General features: G+C 45.9%; 1 protein-coding gene across 3 annotated transcripts; it reads left to right on the top strand.

Moving 5' to 3' along the window:
• Positions 1-317: 317 nt before the first annotated feature.
• On the top strand, positions 318-25,280 carry PGAP2 (post-GPI attachment to proteins 2). Of its 3 annotated transcripts, none has more exons than XM_006870255.1 (7): positions 318-417; positions 7,110-7,128; positions 10,411-10,585; positions 23,695-23,947; positions 24,117-24,211; positions 24,840-24,948; positions 25,150-25,280. In XM_006870255.1, exons 3-7 carry the CDS (start codon positions 10,421-10,423, stop codon positions 25,278-25,280), a joined length of 753 nt encoding a protein of 250 aa, XP_006870317.1. In that variant the 5' UTR covers positions 318-417; positions 7,110-7,128; positions 10,411-10,420. The 3 variants fall into 3 exon arrangements, with proteins under 3 accessions (XP_006870317.1, XP_006870316.1, XP_006870315.1); XM_006870254.1 differs by having other exon boundaries at positions 24,117-24,223; XM_006870253.1 differs by lacking the exons at positions 318-417; positions 7,110-7,128; positions 25,150-25,280 and having other exon boundaries at positions 10,421-10,585; positions 24,117-24,280; positions 24,824-24,940.
• Positions 25,281-26,685: the final 1,405 nt, after the last annotated feature.

The raw sequence follows: 26,685 nt of genomic DNA, 5'->3' as shown, positions 1-26,685 counted from the left end.
TCGCTCTGAGCGCTCCTCCCTGCCTGAGCATTGGCAGATGATGCCGCCACTCTAGGCCCGCCCTGTTACTCATTGGGCAACTCGTCTTTTGAACCAGAACGTGTGGGCGGTCTTCAGGAGAAGGGACAAGGGGGAAGAGGAGGGGCATGAAGAGTTAGGGACAGGAAAAGGAGAGGAGCGGTGGAAGGGATTATGGAGTCCCGCCCCCACACTGCGGCGGTTGGCTGAGAGAGAGTCGTGGCGTCACACAGGGCCCCTCGAAGTGAGCTCATGAGTGGCTAGATTGGGATGTACCGGGCGGGGTGTAGGAGAGGATGGTGACGCCATGCCGAGGCTCCTCCCTCTTCCTTGGAGCCGAGAGACTCGGGCTGCGGGAGCTCGGGCCAATCAGAAGGAAGGCTCCAGGATGGCATGGTAACTATTCTACCCTTTGGTTGCCTCAGTTCCCCGATGCTGATGGTCATGGTCGCCTAGTCAGCGCTTCTTGGCCTGACCCTATGCATAGCTGGAGGACTCCGGGGAGGTCCGTCTGTCTGCAGAACTTGCCTGAATCTGCTCGGAAACCCCAATTCCTGGACTCCAACCCTAGCACACCCTTCCCCTCTCTGAAGCTCAGTTTCCTTCTTTTAAAGAGAGGCGAGAATTATCTCGGATACCCTGGGATCGATTTTATATTTTTAGAACATTCAAAATGTCCTAATGGAATGGCCCAGCATGAGCCTGGTACAAATAAGTATTCATGGAATTTAGTTCATGATAACAGCTACTCTAGAGTTGCTAAATAGCATGGAGTCGGTTCCTACTCACAGTGATCCTGCATAGGGTGCCCAACTTTGTGGTTTACAGTGCACAGTGCTGATCCTACAGCACTACTCTAGGAGTCCAACAGCTACGCTTGTTGTTGTAAGTGCCTTCGAGTCGGTTCCGACCCATAGCGATCCTGTATAGGGTTTCCAAGGACTGGCTGGTGAGCTTGAACCACCTAATGCAGTTCAAACTGACCTTGCAGTCCAGCACATTAACCCACAGAGCCACACCCAGGAACCCCTTGCCTTCCAGTATATTTCCACCTGGTCCATCCAAAGCTTTAATCTTTGGCTGGTGGGTTCAAACTGCAGACTCTTTGGTTTGCAACTGAGTGCCTAAGCATGGAGAGTTCTTATCAGGCAACCCTTACGTATTAAAGAATCCAATTCAAATGTTCCCACCTTCTCTGGGATACATTTGTCAGCCTGTCCGAGTGGAGCTGAAATAATGCTCCCAGCAGGTCTCTGTCACTTTGTACCCTATTTATTTTCCTGTCTTCTGTATCAGCAACAGAAACCTGATTACAGGAGGGGTGAGCAGTGTTCTAGAGACTGGACTTCTTAAATGAGGTTCTCGTATAAATTAGCAGGAGCTGTGCTCATTCTCAGAAAACACTAGCAGACTACCTCTCCACCACCACCTTTATCAATGCAGAAATGAAATAGGCTCTATTCAAAACATGAAATCCTGGGTTTTTAATAGTAGCAAGGGATTAGTGATATTTGATTTTGTCAAAAAGGAGTGGTTATAAAGATGACATAAAATAAATCTGTTACATTGTAGATGCTTGAAAGAAGTAAAAATGTATGTGTATATTAATGGCCAAATGGTGAAACTAGTTCAAGCACCTGACTTAGTCACCTTCTTTAAACTCCATCCAAACAGTTAATGTACCTTTCTCACTGTCCTCTTGAACCTTTGATTTCTCATCCTCCAATCCTTAAACCCAAATCTGTTCAAGTGTTTCCTGTAGTAATTTACTTTTGTTTTCCAGGCACACAGTAGGTGCACATTAGATGTTTGATGAATGAATAAGTGAAATATTTTCTATATTAAAGAAATAGTAAATATGTTGGACTTTAGAGCCAAAGAACCCTGGGCTTACATCTGGGTTCTAACTAAATATTAGCTGTGTGACCTTGGACAAATTTCCTAACCCCTCTTAACCTCAGTTTACTTGTCTATAAAAGGAGGATAATAACTATAAGTATAGTTGTTGTAAGAATTAAATGATGTATGTAGAGCACTTAGCATGGTACGGGATACATAATAAACCTTCAGTAAATGGAAGGTATTGTTTGTATTCCTTAAAAAGCCAACAACTCTACATGCTCTAAGATATGAAGTCTAACACAGAAAAGGACCTCAGAAATACATCTTAAAGGACTATGACCTATGCAGGTGTGCAGAACTTCTTTCCATTTTATAGCTGAATGTATCATATTTTGTTTATCCATTCATCAGTGGGGGTGTTTCTAGTTTTCAGCTATTATGAATAAAATAATACTGCTATGAACATCTATGAATATCCCCCCCAGTGGACATGTGTGTTCTTGGGTATATAACTAAAAGTGGAATTACTGGATTATATGATAATACTCATATGACATATGGTAACACTGGAGTCTTGGTGTGGCACTGTAGGATAAGCACTGGACCACAGGGTCAGTTTGAAGCACAAAGTTGGCAGTTCAAACTCACCAGCTGCTCCTTGGAAACCCTATGCAGGGTCACTATGAGTTGAACTGATTCTATGGCACTTAGCAACAGCAATAACAATGATAACACAGGAGTTGAAATCAACTCAATGGCAGTTGGTTTCGTTTTGGAATAATAACTCTATGCTTAACTTTTTGTATAACTACCAGGCTGTGGTGCTGTAGGATAAGCACTGGACTGCTAACCACAAGGCTGGTGGTTTCAACCCAACAGCCACTCTTTGGAAATCCTATACAGGGTCACTATGAGTCAGAACCAACTTCATGGCACTTACCAACAACAACCAAGCTGTCTTCCAAAGTGTGTACCATTTTACATTCTCACTAGCAATATATGAGAGTTCTAGTTTTTCCACAGAGTCCTGGTGTGGCACTGTGGGTTAATGCATTGGACTGCAAGGTCAGTTTGTCCTGCAAGGTTGGTGGCTCAAGCTTACCAGCTACTCCAAAAACCCTATACAAGGTTGTTATGAGTTGGAACTGACTCAATGGTCCTTAACAACAACAATTTTTCCACATCCTTGCCAACACTTTTTTTCCCCCCATAAAAAAAATATATAGTTATCCTGTTGTTCTTCTTCTTCTTAAGTGCTGTTGAGTCAGTTCCAACTCATTGTGACCCTGTATAGGGTTTCCAAGGAGTGGATGGTGGGTTCGAACCACCAATGTTGAGGTTAGCAGTCCAATACTTATCCTACAGCCTCACACCAGGACTCTCTAGTTTTGATAAGCATTTCCCTAACGACTAAGACCATCTGTATCTATCCTTTTTTTGCATCCTTTTAGATTATTCTGTTTTTATTTTTATGATATTCTTTAGTTTGGGAATTAAATTCTCTTTTTCTAATATTTTAGTGATTAACCTAGAAATTGCTACATGCATTCTTACAAGTGTTATATTAATATCTTTATAGGAAGTATAGCATTTAATGAGACAAAGGATATAAAGCATTCCAGGCTACATGAACAGGGAGAGCCAAGGTGTGGCGTGAGGAAAGAACTCAGTGTATCCAGGCATGCAAACTGAGACTTCATCCTAGAAGTGATGGAGAAGTCATAGAAAATTCCATAGAACTATGAAGATTTAATTACTGCTTGAGGTAAAGTGGGGCTAGGCAAGATGGATGAACTTGAGTTGGATAGTTTAAAACCATCTAAGAAAGATATCTTTGCCATGAAAAAGATGTCTGGAAAGAACAAAGAACAACTCCTCCTTGGGCCAGGAAGAGGATTGTCTTTTCTGACACTGGCCAGGAGGCAGGGTCAGAGCTTGGCCTGAAGCTGGATGTCTCTAGCCACACTTATCTACGTATATCCCCTCCTCTCTACTTCCCTGCTACACTCCCACTCCCACCCTCACTCCCAGTTGACTTTCTTTAAAGGCCTTTTTACAAAGCCTAACCCACTTCTTGATATATTTAAATTCTGCCCATCCTTCAAATCCCAATTAAATTCAATTCAAGAAATGTTTTCCAAGTTCCTACTGTATGCCAAGCCCTGGACTAAACTGAAAGATACAGAAATGAAACAGAACAGGCAGGATTCCATCCTAACTGAGTTCCCAAGTTGGAAGGTGGAAACAGACAGGCAACAAGTCATTTTGCTTCTGTTGTTAGGCCTTCTGCTGTAATGGAAGACCATCCAGTGCCGCCTGTGTAGTGGGGCTGAGGGCAGACCATGCCATCTAGGGGAGATAAGGATGAAATTGAGCAAAGCTATCTGAAGGAGAGAGGACTAGCTGAAATGTACAATATGTGGTTGCTGAAGTAGAGGGTGGTCAGATATGAAGGATGTTGAATTTTCTTTTGATCCTGAAGGCCCTGGGGAGTTAATAAATAATTGGTAACTGGGGTAGGACATGGTTAGATCTATGTTTTAAGAAAAGTCAATGTGGTTGTAATGTGAAGGGTAGTGGATAGGCAAGACGGCAAGGAGACCAGGGAAGGAGGTCTTCTGTAAGAAGCTGCTCTGGACAACAACATCCCACATTCATTTTTCTTCTGCTGCTTCACAGCTCTGGGCTGTCTCTATGATGCTAGAAGCTGGAATGTCCCTGTGAACAAATGGCTTTGGGTGTTTGGTATTGTTGTTGTCAGGTGTCATCGAGTCGGAACCGACTCATAGCGACCCCATGCACAGCAGAACGAAACAATGTTCGATCCTGGGCCAACCTCACCACCGCTGCCACCCCCGAGTCCATCAATGATGCCACCTGGCCGATCCATCTTGTTGGAGGTCTTCCTCTTTTTCTCTGACCCTCCACCCTACCCAGCATAACATCCTTCTCCAACGATTGCTTCCTCCGGACTACATGTCCAAAGTAGGAGAGACGAAGCTTAGCCATCCTGGCCTCCAAGGAGCACTCTGGCTGCACTTCTTCCAAAACAGATCTATTGGTTCTTTTGGCAGTCCATGGCACCCTCAGTATTCTCCTCCAACACCACAACTCAAAGGCATCAATTCTTCTACGATCCTCTTTATTCACTGTCCAGCTTTCGCATCCATATGAGGCTATTGAAAACACAATGGCCTGGGTCAGGCGCACCCTAGTCCTCAAGCTGACATCTCTGCTCTTCAATACTTTAAAAAGTTCCTGTGCAGCAGATTTGCCCAGTGCAATACATCGTCTGATCTCTTGACTGCTACTTCCATGAGTGTTGATAGTTGATCCAAGAAGAATGAAGTCCTTGACATATGTGTGTATAAACATATGTGTGGGTGAGGGAGTGAAGCAGCGATTGTGGCTGAAGCTGGAATATAGTGGTGCTGTTTCAGGCCCAGGTCTGGGGTATATCCAGACACCAGGCAAACCAACCAGAAGGGCAGGAGACACTGGGAGACCTCAACAGTAGCAGCAGCTACTTGGAGAATGGACAAATGCCAGTTTAGCAAAGACTGAGCACCTACTCAATGTGGGTGAGACTAGATACTTGTTTAACTTCTCTATCTGTAAAATGGATTCTATCAGCGTTATCTCACCAAATTATCAAAAAGATCAAATAAAAGTATATGCATTAAGCCCCTGGCACATAGTAAGACCTCATTCTTTCCTTCCACTTTTCTTTATATAAACCAAAGTGGGTGATAAGTCTTCCAAACTGACAATGGGGAAAGCAGATTCAGAGGTTCAGTGAAAGTCAGAGTCAGTTCATAAAAGGCTCAGACAGCAAGCAGTAGAGTTCAAATTGTAGCCTACATGCCTAGTCATAATTATCTTGCATATGTACTGAGTACCTTGCATATGATTGACATGCCACTAAATTACTTAATTTAAATCTAACAACAATCCTGTCTTATGGATATTCTTAAAACCACTTACAGATGTGAAAACTGAGGTTCAGGGCTACATGGTGAATTTGGCCCAAGGATTAGAGCACCTTAAGGTTCAGACGTTGGAAATTCTTTAGAGTCAGGGAATGATATTTAGGGAACAAGGGTCAGGAGTATGCCACTCATGGGCTGGAGCTAGACATGTAGCTCCAAGGCTGAAAACCTGCCTAGTTACTTGAAATTAGTTGAAGGTGGTTCTTTTAGTAAAATTTTGCTAAATATCTGTCTTTGTACTTAAAGGATGAATTGAGAAATTCAGAGTTAGATTGTTTTTAGAATAAGATACCTGCTTTCCAAACTGGGAGTCTCTAGGAGTCTGAATCAAATCAGACATATTGGTTCTCCACCATTGCCCAACACAAGGTCTGCCACAGAAAAAGGACCGAGGCTGAGTGGATAAGAGTGAATGAAACTGAGCTCTGGCAAGTTAACAACTTGGAGCTTCTGTTTCCCCATTTGCAAAGGGGCAGTTCTAGAGATTAAGATGCTAGACTTGAATCCTGACTGTTATGTGAGCACTTAATTTACCTTGCAGGCTAGTGCTGTATCCTACAGCTTCACACCAGGACTCCCTGTATAGGGTTTCCAAGAGCAGCTGGTGGGTTTGAACCACTGACATTGTGGTTAGCAGTCCAGTGCTTATCTTACAGTGCCACACCAGACATAATAGGTGATCAGGATGTGTTATTACTGTAAGGATTTCAATAAGGGGAAACGTGATGGTGATGGTAACACTGCCCCCTGCAGATGCTGGCAACCCCTACTGTCTTGCAGGAGGAATTACTGGCCCCCTCACCCACCTTTCTTGTTGGAGCCAAGGGTCCCCTCAAGCTTCTTTATGAGTCAGAGAATTAGGGTGAGGCAGGAACCCTGGAAACTGGTTTCTAGGGATGAAACCTCGTGATGGGGAGACACTGGGTTGGGGACAGGGGAGCCTCTCCTCCTGCTATGTAGGATAGGGCGCCCTCTCCTGATGAAAGGCGGGAATAGGGCCCAGGTGCACTGGATCACTGGGTCTCACTCCTTGCTAAGTGCTCACCTTTCTAAAATGCACCCAGCATGCTCTGGCGAACAAAGTTTGAGGAGGGGCGCCGAGGTTGGGATGAAGCTGCTTTTATTGTTACAGAAAGGCGAAGCTGAATGATTCGTTTAAAATGGAGGTGGGCAATAGAGGTGGTCAGGGTTTGAGAGCAAACTGACAGATGGTCAGGGTCTGAGAGCCTGTAGAATTAATTGTATGTTCTTTCAACAGGTGATGGAACGCAGTTGAGAGGTAAGGTGGCAGATGGCTAGTCCAACGTGTTAAACCATGTGTCCTGGGCTCTTCCTGCACCCCCGACGCAGTCAGAATTTGTGGAATGGAGATGCATGGCGTGAGGGAGCGCTGATTAAGGGGGGCTTGGGGGCCTGGGTCTCCACTAGCGGGGAGGGGCCTACTGAGGATCTGGGCACCGCTTCCTTCCCAAGTTCCGCCCCAAGCGCGCCGGCCCCGCCTTCATCGTTCCCGCTCCAGCCCCAGTCGCTCGACCCTGGCCGGGCCAGGTATCCCCGGCTCCGGTTCTGCGCTGGAGCCGCCTTCTCACCGCCACTCCTGGGTGAGTATGTGGATGGGTATGCTGGATCGGCGGGAGCTCGGCCACGCGGTATGGCCTTGTGTAGAGCCGGACCCCTAGCGCTGAGGTCCTGGTACCTGCCCCTTCACGCACACACGCCAAATCGCAGGAGCTTCTTACTTCATTCCCTCCCCTCCTTCACCTTGTGGTCGTCTGCTGAGATCGAGCAATTCCAGCTCCACATCATTACTCCTTGGGGCCGCCTTTACCCCACTAGGCCAGCATTCCTCTTAGGTATGGAGGATAGAATGTGGAGACTCAAGGAATATCACAGACTGATTGTGAATCCCAGCTCTGCTCTTTATTAGCCTGTGACCTTGAGCAAATGCGCCTCCGTGTGCCTCAGTTTCTTCATCTGTAAAATAGAAATATCCAGGTTATAGTGCCTAACTCATTGAATCATAACGAGGATTCATTATATTCACATAGCAAGTGCTCCGTGGGATGCCTGGTACTCAGTAAGTAATTGTCAGTGGATTCCAGCTTAAGGTGTGTTACAGTAAACTGTGCTCTGCTGAGTTTGCTTCGTGGATTCTTCTGAAGTAGATTGTCAGGTTTTTCTTCCAAGGTGCCTCGTGATGATGAACTCAAACTGCCAACCTTTTGGTTAGCAGCTGAACACATTAACCCTTTGTACCACCCACGCACTCTTAGCAGCCATTGTTGTAAAGTACTGTCCAGTCAATTGTAGCAGTCCTGTATAAAGTTTCTGAGGAGTGGCTGGTGAGTTTGAACCACCGACCTTGCGATTCAAATCTACCTTGTGGTCCAGTGCTTATCTTACCAGGATTCCGTGTGGCTGGCAGTCCAGCGCTTATTATACAGTGCCACACCCAGTAAGAATAAATGTGGACTACAGACTAACATGGAGTCCTGGTGTGGCGCTGTGGGCTAATGAGTCAGACTGTAAAGTCCTTTGAATTGCAAGGTCAGTGGTTCAGGCTCACCAACCGCTCCTTGGAAACCCTACACAGGGTCGCTATGGGTCGGAATCAACTGGACGGCGCTTAACAATAACAGCAGACTAACATGATCTCTAGGGACTTTTAGAGATGAGGTATTCCTAAAATAGCAGTTGTCAGTTTCAGTTAAATATTACCTATGAGCCAGTTAGAGCTGTCAAGGGACAGCTTTCTGGTAGAAAACAACTTGTCCTGAAATCTAGAGCAAAAGAATGACCACGTTGTTGGGATGTTAGAAGGAATCTAAACCACATGATTTCCATACTGCACAACTGTGGAAATAGGCCTAGAGTGTTTAGGTGATTTGCCCAAGGTCACACAGCTAAATGGGAGGAATTTAGAGCCCACTTGCCTCTGGAAGGGCAATTTGAAGTAAGGACTAGTGATGCTGCATCTGCATGGGGTTTGGGCTAGGTGGGAGAGGTGTTCCCTTTGTAGGACCCTAAGAAACATCCATTTGAGAATGATCCAGGAAATGTGTTTCATCTGGGAGGGTTACCAGAACCCCTTCCAACTCCCCTGGGAGGTTGCTAGCCCTTAAAAAGGAGAGAGGAACTTGAGCCATTGGGGCAGACTACCTGATCCCATGTGGCAGAGAAGTGAATGGGAAAAATGGATGAAAATGCAGAAACATCTACCTGGTTCTTTCTAGAATGCCAGGGACCCGCCTGACTTGAAGGTCAGGGTTCTTTTTGAGGGCGGGGCTAGAGGAGAGAGTCAGGCTAGGGTGTGTTCAGGAAGAGTTTGGACTTGATCTGACAAGCTCTTTTAGCCCAGAAAGGCGGGTTCCTTGTGCAGAGGGAGCTAGGCTGAGTTCGGCCAGAAAAAAAGTTTAAACTCCAAGGATAACTTTCCCTCCAGCTCAGCGTATGGTCTTGAAAAAGGAAGATCTCCCTTTCTGTGTCTTGGTTTACAAAGAGTGTAAGACTGACTGACTCATCTATATAGGATTTCATTTTCAACATTTTTCTTCTTCCTTCCCTCATCCCAGTTGAAACCTGACTTTCTGCCAGGTCTCTGACCCAGAGAGAGTGGGGTCAAGGAAGGCCAGAGTTTTAGTGTGTGATTCTTCATGGGCCCCCATCTCACCAGTACTGGTTCTTCTGTTTGCTGTGTGACTGATCATATTGCTGTCCCTCTGTTGGCTTCAACGGCCCTTGGTATTCATTGAGAGGGGAATGGGCTAGTGTTATTGGTGTATACTCAACTACTAAAGTTCCTAACCTTAAATGTCCTTGTCTAATGGGGAGTCAAGTCCTCTGAAGCCGTCAGTTGATCTTGGGAGTATGATGGGCAGGCTCTGAGCACCAGGAAGCCTCCAGAAACTGACCAATAGCTCTCCCCAGCAAACAGAAGCCCAGGCTAGTGCCAGGCCAGATTCTACAAAGCCTTTCACCTTAGAGCACGTGAGGCAGTATGCAGGGACAGACAGGGATTTTAGGTTTTGTCCTCTTCCATGGAGCTCTGCTGCTGTGGGCTGATGCAGACACACAGAGCACATGGAACCTGGGAGGGGACTGAAGGCATGGGAGGACTGTGAATCAGTGGGTGAAGCACAGAGTTGATGAGAGGTCCTGAAACCTGGCAGCTGGGCCTGAAACTCAAAGTTCTGGGGAAGGAGAAGGACCATTCTGTCTATAGGTAGATTTTAGAGTTGGTTTCTGAAATCAGAAGAGACTAGTTAAACCAGCTCTTGTAGTCCTAGACCTGTCAAGCCAGGCATAGGAGTAAGGGGGATAGTCTCCCAATGTGTTTAGGCTTCTTCCTATCACAGATTTGGTCTGTTCTCTCCCCCCTGAAATTGGGGGTGAATGTTCTTTTGGGATTCCAAGTCAGTCTTCCTCGTCTAGGCCACTCTAGGTGACCTCTCCCTCATGTGGAGACACGCCATAGCATAGATAGTTTAGGACTGAGCACAAAGCTGGCTTCATTCCTGAACCCCAACCCTGGGATGCTGATAGCCCGCCACTTCATTCCCAGGTCTGACAAGATGTACCAGGTCCCACTGCCACTGGACCGGGATGGGACCCTGGTTCGGCTCCGCTTCACCCTGGTGGCCCTGGTTACGGTCTGCTGTCCACTTGTCGCCTTCCTCTTCTGCGTCCTCTGGTCCCTGCTCTTCCACTTCAAGGAGACAACAGCTACACACTGTGGGGTAGGGCTTGGGGGTCACTGATACCTCATATTCAGGCTCATTTGGATAGTTTTGAATCCTGATTCTTTTGTCACAGGATTAGACAGTTCTCCAGTGGGGTCCAAAAACATACTGGGCTACTGGGGCGATGCCCGAAAGCTGAGGTCTCACGGATTGGCTTCCTTCCATCGTCCATAGAGTCAATGGGAGCTGTGGTCACTGAAGTTGGGCATCCCTAGAACTCAGAAATCAATCTATACTTGATGGTGGGGCAGCTTCAGGAGGCCCAGGGTTTCCTGAGGGTCAGGAGGTTGAGGAGAGAGAATAAGACTAGGCTAAGGGAATTTGGGGCCCCTTATTGTGGTGTTTTGGACTTGTACCTGTCTCTGTGGGAATATGAGTCTTTGAATGTGCGAGTGTAACTATGAGGCACATGACTATATTCAATAGCTTTGTATGGGGTATATGTGTGAGAGATACTATATCTGTGTTTGTCTGGATGGGAACCTGATTATGTGTGTGTATGTTGTGTCCATGCCCTCTGAGGTTCCATAGATGGCCAGGTACCCTCTGGACAAGGATATGGGGTCCTGGGTCAGGAAGAAAGTTATGAGTTTTTTCTCTGTAGGATCTTGGAATAAATGGAGTGAGGCCTGTGTTGATCTGTGTTCTGTTTCTAGCTCATCTACTGACTTTCTGAATGACCTTGATATATAGAGACACTGGCCTTGATTTTTCCATGTTTAAAATGGGGTTGATAATTCGTACCCTGCTGCTTTCCAAGGCTAGTATAGAACTCCAGGTAAAGGGAGGTTGGGAAGGTGGTTTGGGGAGTATGGAGGGTAAGTAAGGAAAAAAAGAAGAAAAAGGAGATTGTCAGACTGTAAGGCAGGGCAAGAGATGTTAGCCTAAGGGCTTAAGATGGAGAAGAAGGAGCAGAACCTGGATGTGGAACCCTGGAACTAGTCTCAAAAAAATCTTTGAAGGTCCCGGGCTATCTGGGCTCCTGCCTTCCTATGAAAAGCATCTGTTCCAGAAGAAAGGGCAGGGGCTGGCAGTGGAATCTGGCTGCGAGTGTGGGGTGAGGGCCTGTTTCGTGTTTTCATGTGACTACTTCTGATTTGTCACTGTTTAGAAGTGGACCTTGAACTGTGGGATGCTGTCAAAATGAACTGGAAGCTGTCAAAAGGAATAGGACTGGAGAAAAAGGAAGTGGCCAGGTGATCTGAAGGGGAGGATCAGGAAGTATCCCATAGCCTTCCCTGACCTAGCTCTCATCTCAGATAAATGTACCAAATATTCCCATCACACTGGCCAACTCCCATTCATCCTATAAAGTCTGGCTTAGTTGTTCCCTCCTGGAAAAAGCCTTCCTTAGCTTTCTTAGGTTAAATTTAACCACTCTCTCCTCTAAGTGCCCATAATTCCTTATGCTATCTCTTACACAGTTTCATCACATTATATTTGTGTCTGGGTTCCACCAAGGAGCTCTTGTGAGGGTGGGTTCTGCATCTGAGTCATAAACTAATTGTTGAGTAAATGGATAGGATTCCAACCCTAGGAATAGGAGGGCATGTATAAGGCAGTCTTAGTCCACACTGAAAATTATTATGTATTTATTGCCTGGGAGTTAAACAGAGCTGCTCAGCCTCTGTTTAACTCCCTTGTAATAAATATATAATATTTATTTAGCACATCTAGCACACCAGTGAAGGAGCTCTGGTAGCGTAGTGGTTACGAATCGGGCTGTGAACCTTAAGGTCAGCGGTTCGAAACTACCAGCCGCTCCGCGGGAGAAAGATGAGGCTTTCTACTCCCGTAAGGATTTACACCCTCGGAAACCCTGTACAGGGTCGCTATGGGTCGGAACCGACTCGACGGCACACAACAACAACAACAACAACAAGCACACCAGTGAAGGAACTAAGGCATAGGTAATTGCTTGAGGGGAACTTGGCTCCTCTGGGGCAAGACTAGGCCCAAACATATATGACTCTAGAAACATTTTACTCATACTGCTTGGGCCCATCTGGAGGTTTTCATATATGCTCTGACTTTCTTACCCAGACTCTCCCAACAGCGGCTGACCCTAAAAATAATAAAGTTACCTAGTCTTACCTGTAATCGGATGAATTTGCTTCTGCTTGCACCCAATGATGGGGAGTTTCTTTCTCCTTAGGAATCGTATTTCCAAGGAGGCTTAGTCACTAACAGTTACCAAGCTCTTTCCTGCAGTGAGGGTACACTTTCCTATGTGGACTTCTGCTCTGGCACTGGGTCTCCTTGGGGACTATAAAGCTACTCTCCTGTCTTCAGGCTAGCTCTACAGAGATAGGAAGACAGTAATGGTGATCACTGAGTCTTCTATTCTTGGGTAACGCGTCTTCAATTCCTTCAGGCAACCCTCACAGAACATGTTCTCTAGGCTCCTTCCACCTGACTTTACCCTGGACTTGGCCATACTTTATTATGGTATGGGTGAAATTTTACAGAACAGTTGGTCACTATTCCTCTCTATGCTGTGCCTTGATCTGGTCATAGGACTCCAGGTGGCCTGTGCATTACAATGAGAGAATTGTGCCCTTTCTATTTATTACTGGCTGCTAGGCGCTGTGGGTTAATGTGCCAGACTGCAAAGCCGTTTGAACTACAAACTCTGTGGTTCAAGCTCACCGGTCACTCCTTGGAAACCCTATGCAGGGTCGCTATGGGTCAGAACTGACTCGACGGCACTTAACACCAACAACAAACCAGTTGATGGCAATTCATTCTAATTCATGGCAACCCCACCCACATCTCCCTGCCCTCCCACCATGTGTTTCAGACTAGAATTGCTGTTCATATTTTGTGATATTTCTCCATAGGGTTTCCATAGGCTGTGATCTTTTGAAGTAGATTACCAGGTCTTTCTTCCAAAGTGCCTATGGGTGAACTTGAACCTGTATCCTTAACAGTTAGCGACCAAACACGTTAACTGTTAGCACTAACTGTTGCCACTCCATTTCAATGAGGGTCTTCCTTTCTTTTTGTTGACCCTCTAATTTACCAAACATGATGTCCTTCCACAGGGACTGGTCCCTCCTGATAACATGTTCAAATTATATAAGACAAAGTCTCACCATGCTCAATTCAAAGGAGCATTCTAACTGTACTTCTTCTAAGACAGGTTTGTTCTTCTGGCAGTCCATGGTATATTAAATATTCTTGCCAACACCATAGTTCAAAGACATCAATTCTTCTTTGGTCTTCCTTATTCATTGACCAGCTTTTTCACATGCAATTGAGAGTATTGAAACTACCACGGCTTGGGTCAGGCACACCTTAGTCCTCAAAGTGACGTCTTTGATTTTTAACATTTTAAGAGGTTTTGTGCAGCAGATTTGTCCAAAGCAATATGCCATTTTATTTTATTTGATTACAGAACAAATTAGTTTTCATTTCAACATTTTATACACATTTTGATTTGTGACTTTAGTTGTAATCTGCTAATGTAACAGCATTCTTCCCAATTCCATCCTGGGTTCCCCATTTCCATTCTTTCCTGCCCCTTTTTGCCTTCTTTTTGCTGCGCTTTTTGTCTCCTAAGGTTGACTGTTCTGAGGTGTTACTGTTCACTTTATAGGCCTGTCTGCTGTTTGGCTGGAGTCCTGATGTGGCATTGTAGGATAAGCCCTGAACTGCTAACCACAAGCTTGGTGGTTCAGACCCACCTCCTCAGAAACTCTATCCATGGCCACTACAAGTCAGAACTGACTTGATGGCAAGAATAACGACTATTGTTTGTCTAAAAGGTGATCCCCAGGAGTGGATTCACTTCCAGGTTTGAAGGTTATCTAAGGGCCATGTTCTCAGGAGCTCCACAGTCTCTATCAGACCAGTAAGTCTGGTCCTTTTTTGATTTTGAATTTTATTCTACATGTTTTTCCCATTCTGGCTAGGACCTTCTATTGTGATCCCAATCAGAGCAGTCAGCAATACTAGCTGGGTAGGATGTAGAACCCTTGATTTCTTGACTGCTTTCTGCGGGAGAAAGATGAGGCTCTCTGCTCCTATAAAGATTTACAGCCTTGGAAACCCTGAACAAGGTTGCTATGAGTCTAAACCAACACGATGGCACATCATGACCATGACGACTTCCCTGGGAGTTCATTGTAGATTCAAGTAAAATGAAATCCTTGACAACGTCAGTATTTTCTCCATTTCAGGATGCTTATTGGTTTAGTTATAAGGATTTTTCTTTTTTTAAACTTTTTATTGTATATTGAGTGAAGGTCTACAAAGCAGATTATTAGTTTTACATTCAGCAAATCACATGCTTCATTTCATCTCAATGTAACATTATTTATCTCATTTGCTCCCTGTGTTTCTTGTTTCCATTCCTCCTCCTTTCCCAACCCTTTTGAATTATGTCCTTGAGTAAATGCTACCCTTTTGGTTTTGAATGGTTGACCACTCTATGGTGTGCATACCTCACCGATGTTCTCCCAACATACCTATGTATTACTAGGATGAAAATTGAGCCACAGGATGAGTTCAGTTCCAGACCTGAAGGGTGACTAAGGGCCATTATCTCAAGGTTTCACCAGTCTCTATCTAACCAGTAAGTCTGATCTTTTTTTTAATGATTTAAGTTTTGCTCTACATTTTCTCTCACTCTCTCTAAGACCTTTTAAGAGATCCCTTTCAGAGCAGTTAGTAGTGGTAGCCAGGCACCATCTAGTTCATCTGGTCTCAGGGTCATGGAGACTGATGTTCACATTGTCCACTAGACTAACTGTTTCAAAGCATCTTCAGTTTTCATCACTCTTCCTTTCTCCAGACAGGGAGAGACCCCTTAGATAGCCACTCATTAGCTTAAAAGATTCCAGTTGCTACTCATGAAAGTAAAATGTAAAACATTGTCTTTGTGGACTGTTATGCCACTTGACCATGGTATCCCACCTCCATCTCTGTCAAGGAAGCTGCTGTAGGCTAACCTTAACCACTATCACTTCTTACCTTTGCAGCATGTTCCAGGATTTCTGTCATAGCCTTGGTGATTCTGGGCAGGTGTGGAGAGCTGGGCTTTGTGGGTGGGAAGGCAGGCCCTTGAGAGCCAGAGGTGGGACCCTCCAGTCTTAGAACAGTTTCAGTCTGGCTGAAGTCTGCAAGCCAAGCCTTGGATCCTTCAGCACCCAAGTGTGAGTGTTGTGCCGAGTCCCAGTGACTCATTCCCTCAAGTTGTTAGGTAATGTCTAAGAAGTTTCAAAGCTTTGTCCCCTGTATAGCTCAACCACACATGGATGTGTTTGCAGCAACGGTAAATACGTATGTACAAATATCTTCTGTCAAAGCTTTGTTTGTTGGTATACGACCACACTGCCTCTCACAGCTTGTATGTATTCATGTAGATCACCATTACTGCAGGATTCTATATCACTGGAGTCCAGGTGTGGTGCTGCAGGATAATGTGCTCCAGGATAATGTGCTGGACTACAAAGTCAGCTTGAACCGCAAGGTCGGTTCTAACCCACCAGGTGCTCATCAGAAAACCTATATGGGGTTGCCATGGGTTGGAACTGACTCAATAGCACTCAACAGCAACATATTTATCAGTAGTTACCTCTGCTGCCTTTAACCCCTTGCACTCCTCCTTGTGCCTTCCCATGCCTTTGTCGTTGTTCTGCCATTCAATCTTTTCTCGGTTTTTCATGATTTTTTTTTATTGGTGCAGCTTTGATGATTTTTGTTTTCTTTCCATTGAGGTGTAATCCAGACTGAGGGCCATATTCTTTGATCTTCATCAGTAAGTGCTTCAAAGTCCTCTTGACTTTAAGCAAACAAGGTTGTATTATCTGCATATCACAGGTTCTTAATGCGTTTTCCTCCAATCTTGATGCTGTATTCTTTTTCATATAATCTAGTTTCTCAGGTTATCTGCTCAGAATACAGTTTGAGTAAATATGGTGAAAGGAAGCAACCCTGATGCATACATTTCCTGGCTTGAAACAATGCAGTATTCCCTTGTTCTGTTTAAAAGACTGCCTCTTAATCTATGAACAGGTTCTACATGAGCACATAAAGTATTCTAGAATTCCCAATCTTCGCAATGTTATCTATAATCTGTTATGAGTCATACGGTTGAATGACTTGCATAGTCAATGAAACACAAGGTAAACATCTTTCTGGTATTCTCAACATTCAGCCAAGATCCATCTGACATCAAAGGACATGCCCTCTTCTGAATCCAGCTTGATTGCTTGGCAGCTCTTTATCAATGAATGACTTATCAAGCAACCACTTATAAATGATCATCAGAAGAATTTTATTTGCATATAATATTAATTTTATTGTTTGATCATTTCCATATATTGTTGGATCATTTTACTTTGGAATGGGCGCAAATATGGATCTCTTCCAGTCAGTCAGTCAAGTAACTGTCTTCCAGATTTCTTGACATAGACAAATGAGTGCTTCCAGTGTTATATTTATTTGTTGACTATCTCAATTAATAGTCCATGAATCCTTGGAGCCTGTTTTTCACCAGTGCCTTCAGTGCAATTTGGGCTTCTTTCTTCAATTCCCTTGGTTCTTGATCATATGCTACCTTCTGAAGTGGTTGAATGTTGACCAATTCAACCAATTCCTATGTATTCCTTCCCTCTTCTTTTTTTTTTAAGTTTTTATTGTGAATTGAGTGAAAGTTTACAGGACAGATCATCAGCTTTAAATCCAACAAGTCATGCACCTTGTTTCATTACAATGATTATAATCCCCTTCATGTACCATCAGATAACAGTATTTCTCTCTCTATTCACTTTAGCTCTTTTTTTTTTTTTAAACAGGCATATATAATAATTTAAGGTGCTCTGGTAGCGTAGTGGTTACAAATCAGGCTGCTAATCTCATGGTCAGATGTCGAAACTACCAGCTGTTCCATGGGAGAAACATGAGGCTTTCTGCTTCTGTAAAGATTTACAGCCTCGGAAACCCTGTACAGTCGGAACCAACTCCACGGCACACAACAACAACAACATATAATAATTTACACCACCAAAGGGCACATTCTGCAAGCCTGCCTCCTGGCCGCCAGCTCTTAGTCTTTCTCTTCCCGTGAATCTAGAGTCCTCAGCTGCTCCTTCCTCTCCATGTCCCCATCACTGCCTCCATCTCTGGTGTCAGTGCTCCTCTGGATAAGGTCTCGCATTCTGTTTGTGCTTTTCTCCCTTGGTGGTCCTAGGGTCCTCTGTTTCTGGACCGTAAGATCAACTACTCCCCTGTTTTTGATACAAAACTCTACCTTTACAATTGTGACAGTTGCAATTAGTCATGATAACTGTTACTCACTATTGAATCATAAGAATCTTATCCCCATCTCTTTTCACCAGAACCATCCAGACAAGATGAAAACTATTCAGTGGGGACTCTTTCTTCCCCCACACACTCTTAAACTAAACTCTCTCCTGAAAGCTTGTTAGCCAGTCACTTCGTGCCTTTAACTCCCCCTCAACCTTCCCTCTTCTTTTGATGCTTCTTACGTTGTTCAATATTTTGCCCACAGAATCTTTCAGTATTTCAACTTGAGGCTTGAATGTTTTTTTCTCCTGCTTTTTCAGATTGAGAAATGCTAAGGGTGTTTTCTCTTTTGCTTGTCTAACTCCAGGTCTATGGACATTTTATTATAATACTTTGTCTTTATTTTGTCTTCTAGCCCTGTCCTTTGAAATGTTTTGTTCAACTGTGTTGCATCATCATTTCTTCCATCATTTTAATTACTTTATGATCAGGTTTCATAGTATCTTCTGACATCCACTTTGGTCATTTTTTTCTTTGCATCAGTTTCATTTCTTTTGCATCAGTTAAAAAAAACCAAACCCAATGCTAAGGTCAGTTCATGACCCTGTAGGACACAGTAGAACTGTACCATAGGGCTTTCAAGACTGTAAATCTTTACAGAAGCAGACAGCTTCATCTTTCTGCCATGGAGTGGCTAGAGGGTTTGAACTGCCAACCTTGTGGTTAGCAGCTTAGTGCTTAATCTACTGTGCTACCGGGGCTGAGCTACCATTAGCTGTTTCTACACAGGTAGGACATTGATACCTCACATTCAAACACACCTAGGATTTTTGGGGAGGATCCTGATTCTATTGGCACAGGATTAGCCAAGTTCTCCAGCAGGGCCCAACAAACATACCCAGACTTCTAACAAAAAGGGGCCAGATTATAGTCTGTTTTCTTCTTTTCCCTTCCCAGAAACCTGCCACCTATCTTCCTGGACACAACCCTTAGAGAGGCCCCATCTCTGGCAAGGAAGCTGCTGTAGGCTGACCTTAACTAGTATCACTTCTTACCTTTGCAGCATGTTCTGAGATTTATGTCATAGCCTTGGTGATCCTGGGAAGGCAGTGTGCCTGGGCAGGCGTGGAGAACTGAGCTTTGTGGGCGGGAGGGCAGGTCCTTGAGAGCCGGAGGTGGGACCCTCCAGTTTTAGTACAAGCTTCAGTCTGGCTGGAATCTGCAAGCCAAGCCTCGGATCCTTCAGCACCCAAGTGTGAGTGTTGCTTAGTGTACCCCTACCCTCCTCCCTCACCCTGAGTTGGACTGGGGTGCTCTTAATGGAGAGAAAGATGAGTCCTAAGGGGAGATTTGGTCTTTCAATTAAAAACTCTCTTTCTGGCCCCCAGAAGGGAACTCAGTGTATATTTTATGGTAGTCAGGGATAGGTGGGGGAAGGGAGTCAAAGAAGCCCTGTTCCCTGAGTCTGTCATGGACGGAGGCTGCCTGGGTCTGGTACAACATAGCAGGAAAAATTCTGTAACCCTTAGATATCCCCAAACCTTGGTTTGGGTAACATAGTCCTCTTAAAAGGGAAGCAGATGAGGGGTCTGGGCCTCTGTAGGCCTTATGATATCTTGGGACCATTGTACTACTGGCCTGAGGCATGGATTATTCTGTGGATCATTCTGAGCCTGTGGGTGGGATAGCTGGCAGCCTGTGGCCTCATTGAAACTGTTCCTAGTTGAACTTGGGTGAGGACTAGGAATGTGGTCAGACAAGGTCAGTGGAAGGGCTTTGGTCAGTCTGAGCCTAGGGTCCTTTGTCTAGGTTACTTGGCCTGAAGGAATCCTAGACTTGAAGCTTTAAGCTGTCAGGTGACAAGCAGCCTTAGTCTTAGTGTTTGATCCTTCTGCCCTTCTATGTACAGGGTCGCTATGGGTCGGACCCGACTCAACAGCACTTAACAACAACAACAACAAATGGAATGGAAATATAAACCCTTGACACTCTTAGGTGTGACCAGGGTGTAAGGGTTCTGAGCAAAAGATGGGCCACCAAAGCCTCCAGGCTATTGGGAGCCTCTATTTTCCAGATTCTTCAGTGGACTTATAGGACTTATACACCAAGGAAACTCTTGAGAGCTTAGCCTGCCAGTTTCTCCCCACCTTTCTCTGTACCTGTTTCTCTTCTACACTGTTTTCTTTTTCCTCTTATAGGCTTCCTACTCCTTCTGCTTTGACTCTTCCCTAGAGAGCCAGGTCTGGAAAAGGCTCTTTTCTCCCAGGTACAGGTAGCCCATAAGGCCCCAAGTTGTGTCCCTTGCCCTGCCAGGACAACACTTCCCACAGGATGTTTTCTGCGGCCTCCCAGCCCCTGGATCCCGAAGGGACTGTGTTCCGGCTCCGCTTCACGGCCATGGTCTGGTGGGTCATCACTTTCCCAGTGTTCGGCTTCTTCTTCTGCATCATCTGGTCCCTGGTGTTCCACTTTGAGTACACAGTGGCCACTGACTGTGGGGTGAGTGCCAGGCGCCCCAGGACCTGGGTCAGGGCCAGCTTAGGAAGATGGTGATAAGGTGGAATCAGAAAAAGGAGGAGGGAAGATGAAGGGTGCGGGAAAGGATCAAAGAATGAGAGGCTGAGTCAGAATTAGGGGGTGGTTTGGAAGAGAGAGTCACAGAGTGTGGAGTCAGGGTCCTGCATGAGTTGATAAGGATCATAGTGAGTACAAGGGAGCAGAGAATGGATGGGGTGCAGTGGGTGGCAAAATAACTGTGAATGGGCAAGAGAGATCATGAGGAAAAGGGAAGACCAAGCCAGGGGCCTGACCTTGGAGTACTCAGATCCTTAAGCTTTGTTTTTCCCTTGGCAGCCCTAGGTCCCACGGCCTGTGTTCACTCAGGGCTCCGCCAGCATTAGAGTAAATGGACATCCTGCCTCCTAGATCAGTTCACTAGGCCTTTTCTGAGGGTCAGAGATCATGGACTTGACCTCAGTATCTCATACGAGAGAAGGCATATACACAGACAGATGGGATTCCTATTGTAATAAGAAGGATTACAGGGAGCAGGGGACCCAGAGGAGGCATTAACCCAGCTTGAATGTTGCAGAAGACTTCCTTCTTGGAGGAGGACATTGTTGCTGTGGGGTGAAGAAGGTTCTTAATGATACTACGCTGACTTGGATTTTATTTAGAGGATAATGGGGAGCCGTGAATATTTTTGAAAGGAAAGGGTCCTAATCTGTTTATTCTTCAGAAGATCATTCTGGCTTCTGAGTAGAGGATAGATTTAAGGGTAGGAGCAAGAGTAGGGGTAGGGAGATGAGTGAAGAGGTTAGTGGAATAGATCAGGCTACTGGGGAGAGCAGAGCTAAGATGGGAACTGTGACTATAGAATGGAGTCCAGAGAGGAGTAGCTGTAGAATCAACAGGAATTTGAGATTTGTGTGTAGTTGGCAAGGGGTTAGGGCAACAAGGTAGATAGAGAAATCATTCTTGAGGAGACTTGCGTGAGGCCAATGAAATGAATCTATTGGTGAAATATGAGGTGCTTTGATGGGAGAAAGGAGCCTTGGTGGTGCAATAGTTAAGTGCTTGGCTGCTAACCCAAATGTTGGTGCTTTGAATCCACCTGCCACTCTGCAGGAGAAAAGACCCAAGGATCTACTCCAGTAAGATTTCAGCATAGAAATCCCATGGGGCAGTCCTGTGAGATGGAATTAACTCAAAGACACATAACAATAGCAACATGATTGGGGAGGGAGTTAGTTTTGTTTTGAATTTCTCTTCCTTTATACCATGTAAGTTTCTGATTTACTGTCCTGCACACAGGACTAGTGAGCCATGTCCCCAAGCCAAAGAAATTATTCTTGGGGAAAGGAATTATGCCCCCATTTGTCAGTGCCCTTAGCTCTGGGTTCATAGGAACATTAAGGTGAGCTGTGTAGCCCCTGAGATTCCTTGTTGCTGGCACAGTTGGTGAGTAGGGAATTTGTGGCAGGAGAGAACAGTAGGAGACATGATTATATGTACCTGATTATGGCTGTGTATGTGTGTGTGTGATAGATCAATCCCTGCTCATAGAATCCCACTCCTACTCCTTATCTGAGAGGAGCTTTAACTCTTTTCCTCCTGAGGCTTCCCTCCAACTCAGTCCCATCCCACCTTCCCCCCAGCATCTGTCAGAGCTCTGGGCCCTTGAATCATCTGGCCTCTTCCATCCAAGCTTTAGATGCTGATCCTGTTAATGTAACTGAGATTGGACCATGAGTTTTCAGAATGAGCATTTCAGGGAGTAGAAGGAACATTCCCACTGACCTCAGATGTAGGTCTTCCCATATTTAATGGTTATGCAGCACTTCAGCTAAGTTTTGTTTTCTGAAAGCCACCACTTGTTGTACCCCCTATATGCCAGACAATGTCAGATGCATTACATATAATAACTCTGCAACATAGGTGGTGTTATGCCCATTTTACCAGTGAGGAAATCGAGGCTTAGATCGTGAAATGACATACTCAAGATCACTCAGCTAATAAAGGCAGAGCTGGGATGCAGATTCAGTTTATGTAGCTCAAAGCCTCCAGGCTGCCTCTCTACTGATAATTCAGAGTGACGTTCTAGTCTCAAGCCATAGTATCTCAAGCCACGGCCTTGAGAGCAGCACTCTTTCTCCTGAAGCTGTGCACTTAGCTGCTTCTAATACTGCTGAAGGGACCCCACCTTCTTTTCTGCAGAGGCTAGAGCTCTGATTGATCCTTGACCAGGTCCCCTGTGCCCCATGAATTGCAGCAGCATTACCCAGAGGCTCCAGATACTATTCAGCACGCCTATTGGGAGAAAGGAAGGAATCTTCCAGAATTTCATCTCTATATTCAGAGCAGGTTTGTTCACTTATTAGGCTCTAGCACTCCTAGCCTTTGTCAAGTGTATAAAAAAATACCCATGGAAATTCTGGGCTACAGACTAGCAGTTTCCACAGCACAGGAATCGTTCAGAAATGCACTTTCTCAGGTTCTACTTCAGACTTGCATTTTAACACAAGCTACAGGTGAGTACTATGCACATTAAAGCTTGAGAAGCACTGCTCTCGACCTTGGTATTTAAGGGATCCTCTTCCCACTTTTGATTTTCCTTACTCATATAAACTACTCTCCCCATACAAGCAACACACCAGTTCTTAAGCTGTGTATTAACTCCTCCTCCTTCCTTACCCTTAAAGCATGAGGAATTTTGAGAAAAGATGGGTGGGAGAGAGGCATAGGAACATGGTCATATTCTTAGAGTACAGTGAGTTAGGAACATCCACTTTCTTGATCAAGGTACAGGGCATCCTTTTAGCCCATTTCCCCCAGGATCTCACAGTGCCTTCTGCCACCGTGGCATACCTGTCTGGAGGAATTAGTGGATCTGGGAGCAACCAGACAAACAGCTCCGCTGGGCAGTGAATTCATCATGGTCACAAGGATGCTCAGATGGTCTGTGGCTCATCCCTGCCCCTGGGACTGAATCTGAGGGCCTACAATCTCCCATAGGCCCTTATTGGAGGCAAACCCTCTGCTGTGGGTTCAGGGAGCATCTGAAACCATCAACACCATTCCAGCCATGTTTAGGTTCCAGTTGGGGGAGAGAGGGAGAAGGTCCCACCATGCCCCTACACAAATCTCATGCTGGCTGTGAAATGAGAACAGAGGACATTGTGCCCAGGAACTGGAACCTGGGGAGATTCCCTGGGAGAGCTCTGTGGGCTCTTGAAAGAGGGCATCCTGGAAAAGGGGTGGGGCTGGAGCAGAGCCTTGGGGAAGGAGGGTGATCTTGATCTCCAGGTCTGCAGGGCCTGCTGAGGCCAGCGGCCAGACGGGTTACAACTCCCCAGGTGCCCAATTACTTGCCATCGGTGAGCTCAGCCATCGGCGGGGAGGTTCCTCAGCGCTACGTATGGCGCTTCTGCATTGGCCTGCACTCGGCACCCCGCTTCTTGGTGGCCTTCGCCTACTGTAATCACTACCTCAGCTGTTCCTGCCCGTGCCCTGGCTACCGCCGGCTTTGCCGTCTCAACTTCAGCCTCAACGTCATCGAGAACCTTGCGCTGCTAGTGCTCACCTATGTCTCCTCCTCCGAGGACTTCAGTGGGTGTCCAGACTTGGGAAGAGGCGGAGTGGGGGCGTGGGTAGGGAGGGCCCAGGGAGGGGGACACACCCCACCTTTTCAAGGAGTGGCCTTCCCCTCCCATCAATCTACATAAAGAATTTGGTGCTTCCTGCAATGAATGCCCCCAACTTTCCTCTCTCCCATCAGCCATCCACGAGAATGCTTTCATTGTGTTCATTGCCTCATCTCTCAGCTACATGCTCCTAACCTGTATTCTCTGGCGGCTGACCAAGAAGCACACAGTAAGTCAGGAGGTACGGTCTGCCCCTAGTGGGGGCACCAGTCGGCCCGGGAGTAAAGCAAAGACACCTGTCCTCAGGATGTGGTACCGGTGAGGTGGGAACTGGGGTTCTAACCCTGATGGGTGCTGGTGTTAAGAGTCCGGGTATGGGAACAAGGAGAATATGATTGGTCTGAATTTAGGACTGGGTTAGGGTAATATGGGGAACTGAAGGGCAATATATAGATGTTCCAGTGGGGGTAGAATGCAGAGCTCCACTTAGGCAGCAATGGGTTAGGAACACTGTCAGGGGCTGTGGTTTCTGTAATAATTCTCATGTCCCACCCATATACCTTCCTTTCCTCCACAGTATCTGGCCATATTGGTCTGATGGGTGGTAGCTTTTTAAAATTCCACCCCCAGAATTAGGAGGGCTACAGATTGCTCCTTGGCCTCATCACTCCCCACTCCCATTCCCACGACTGTGAACATGCCCATTATACCTGCTGCCCTTGCTTGCATCCTTTCCCAAGACCACTAACAGGGAACCAAAGGAGGTGAAGCCCAGCCTTTAGGAGCTAGGGACAAGAGGGGAGGCTGCCCATACACACCCAGCAATCTGCAGGATGATAAGGCAACTCATCCCCTAGGAACGAAAGTCCTACAGCTGGAAACAGAGGCTCTTCATCATCAACTTCATCGCCTTCTTCTCGGCCCTGGCTGTCTACTTTCGGCACAACATGTATTGTGAGGCTGGAGGTGAGACCAGGCTGGGATCCATCGGTGGTTATAATGGCTGTGGGGCAGTTGTAATGTTTTCTGTGTTGTACAATATGGCATTGGGTTTGGAGGCTGGTTGCTCTTATGTTCCCTGTGCTGGTCTAGTAGTATAGTGATTTAACAAGCCTGAATTACAGTGGCAAAGAGGGTTACCTTGCTGTTCCTGTGTCCTCACGATAGTATACACCATCTTTGCCATCCTGGAGTACACTGTTGTTCTAACCAACATGGCGTTCCACATGACTGCCTGGTGGGACTTCGGGAACAAGGAGCTGCTCATTACCTCTCAGCCTGAAGAAAAGCGATACTGAACCCATCTGTCTTCTGCTGGGGAGGAGGGCCACTGCCCAGAAACAAGAAGACATTCTTACCTTCCCCACCTGTGTCCTCTTTGGGCCCTATTGAAGCCAGGGTGGGGAAATGGGAGGAAGGACATAGGACAAGGTTTCACCCCAGCCCTGCTGGCTTCTTTCCTCCACCTCCTTAATAAACACAGGGCCTCCACTCAGCATCACGTGACCCTGCCTGAGTCTCAAGCAGCTGGGCTGGCAGGAGAGCTCCATCTTCTGGTGCTAAAAAAGTTCTGAGGTTCATAACCACATCCCCATGTTAGATCCTTACATAGCCACCTCTCATTGAGGTTAGGGACCACAGAGCAGAGGCTGCTATCTGAAATCCACAGCCTTTTCCTCGCCACAGGGTCGTCACGTGACATGCCTTAAGATCTACTGTGCACATCCAGATCAACGCTAGTCCACTGCTAAGGCTGTCCAGGTGTTCTAGTCTTGACACATACATCTTTAGTATGTGCCTTTGGGTATACCCTTGCCTATTTAAGCATCAGTGTGTGCATATGTATAATGGGGAGTGGGTGGGCTATACACTAGCCTGTGGTCTTGATGTCACTTGATGGAGGTTGTGCCCTGTTATCTGAGTGACCTGTTCCAGAAAAGGAACCCAGTACAACATGTATTTCCCTGCCCCTATTAATTTCTGGCTTACAGGCCCTTCTTTCTTTGCAAAGGTATGGGGGTAGAGGTGTCAGAGACAGAGATTCCTACCCCAAAATGGGCTCCCTGTTGTCTCTCCCTGCAACCCCCAACATCTTCTTCACTGCCCCAGGCCCTAAGCTCTTTGGATTGTATATTTTATTTCAAAGTAAAATAAAATATTTTTTTTTTTGCATACAATATGGATTAGGCCTTCTAGTCCTCATGGCTGATCTGTTTGATAGGAACTGAGGTGAGGGACAGGCTCCAGGATGAAGGGAATAGGCCCATGGCAAGGTGACACTGTAGGATAAGTGCAGGACCATAGTTTGAATCACAAGGTCGGTGGTTCAGACTCACCAGCCGCTCCTTGGAAACCCTATACTTTAGTCACTATGAGTTGGAATGACTCGACAGTACTTAACTAAGGTAGGATTGCAAGTGGCACAGCTGGCGTCTCCTGAGGTAGTTTTTAGCTTATATTGTTGAGAATGATGGGGAATCCACAATTCTCAGAAGCATGACTGAGAGCACCAGGACTGTAACCTTGTCTTTAGGACAATGGTTCTCAAACTACCCCTCTGAGCCCTGCATCAGGAAGTCTTACCTCATGCTTTGCATCTCATCCCAGCCCACTACAACATCTGTGGCTGTGTCCCAGAGCAAGACTGGTACCTCCAAGGGAGTCCAGTGCTTTGTTAGGGAAATCGGGGGAACCACAATGAAG

Source organism: Chrysochloris asiatica, unplaced genomic scaffold (assembly GCF_000296735.1).
Source record: "Chrysochloris asiatica unplaced genomic scaffold, ChrAsi1.0 scaffold00140, whole genome shotgun sequence".
Classification (NCBI taxonomy): domain Eukaryota; kingdom Metazoa; phylum Chordata; class Mammalia; order Afrosoricida; family Chrysochloridae; genus Chrysochloris; species Chrysochloris asiatica.
The sequence above is the reverse complement of the archived record's forward strand: the minus strand, read 5'-3'. Positions and strand labels throughout refer to the sequence as shown.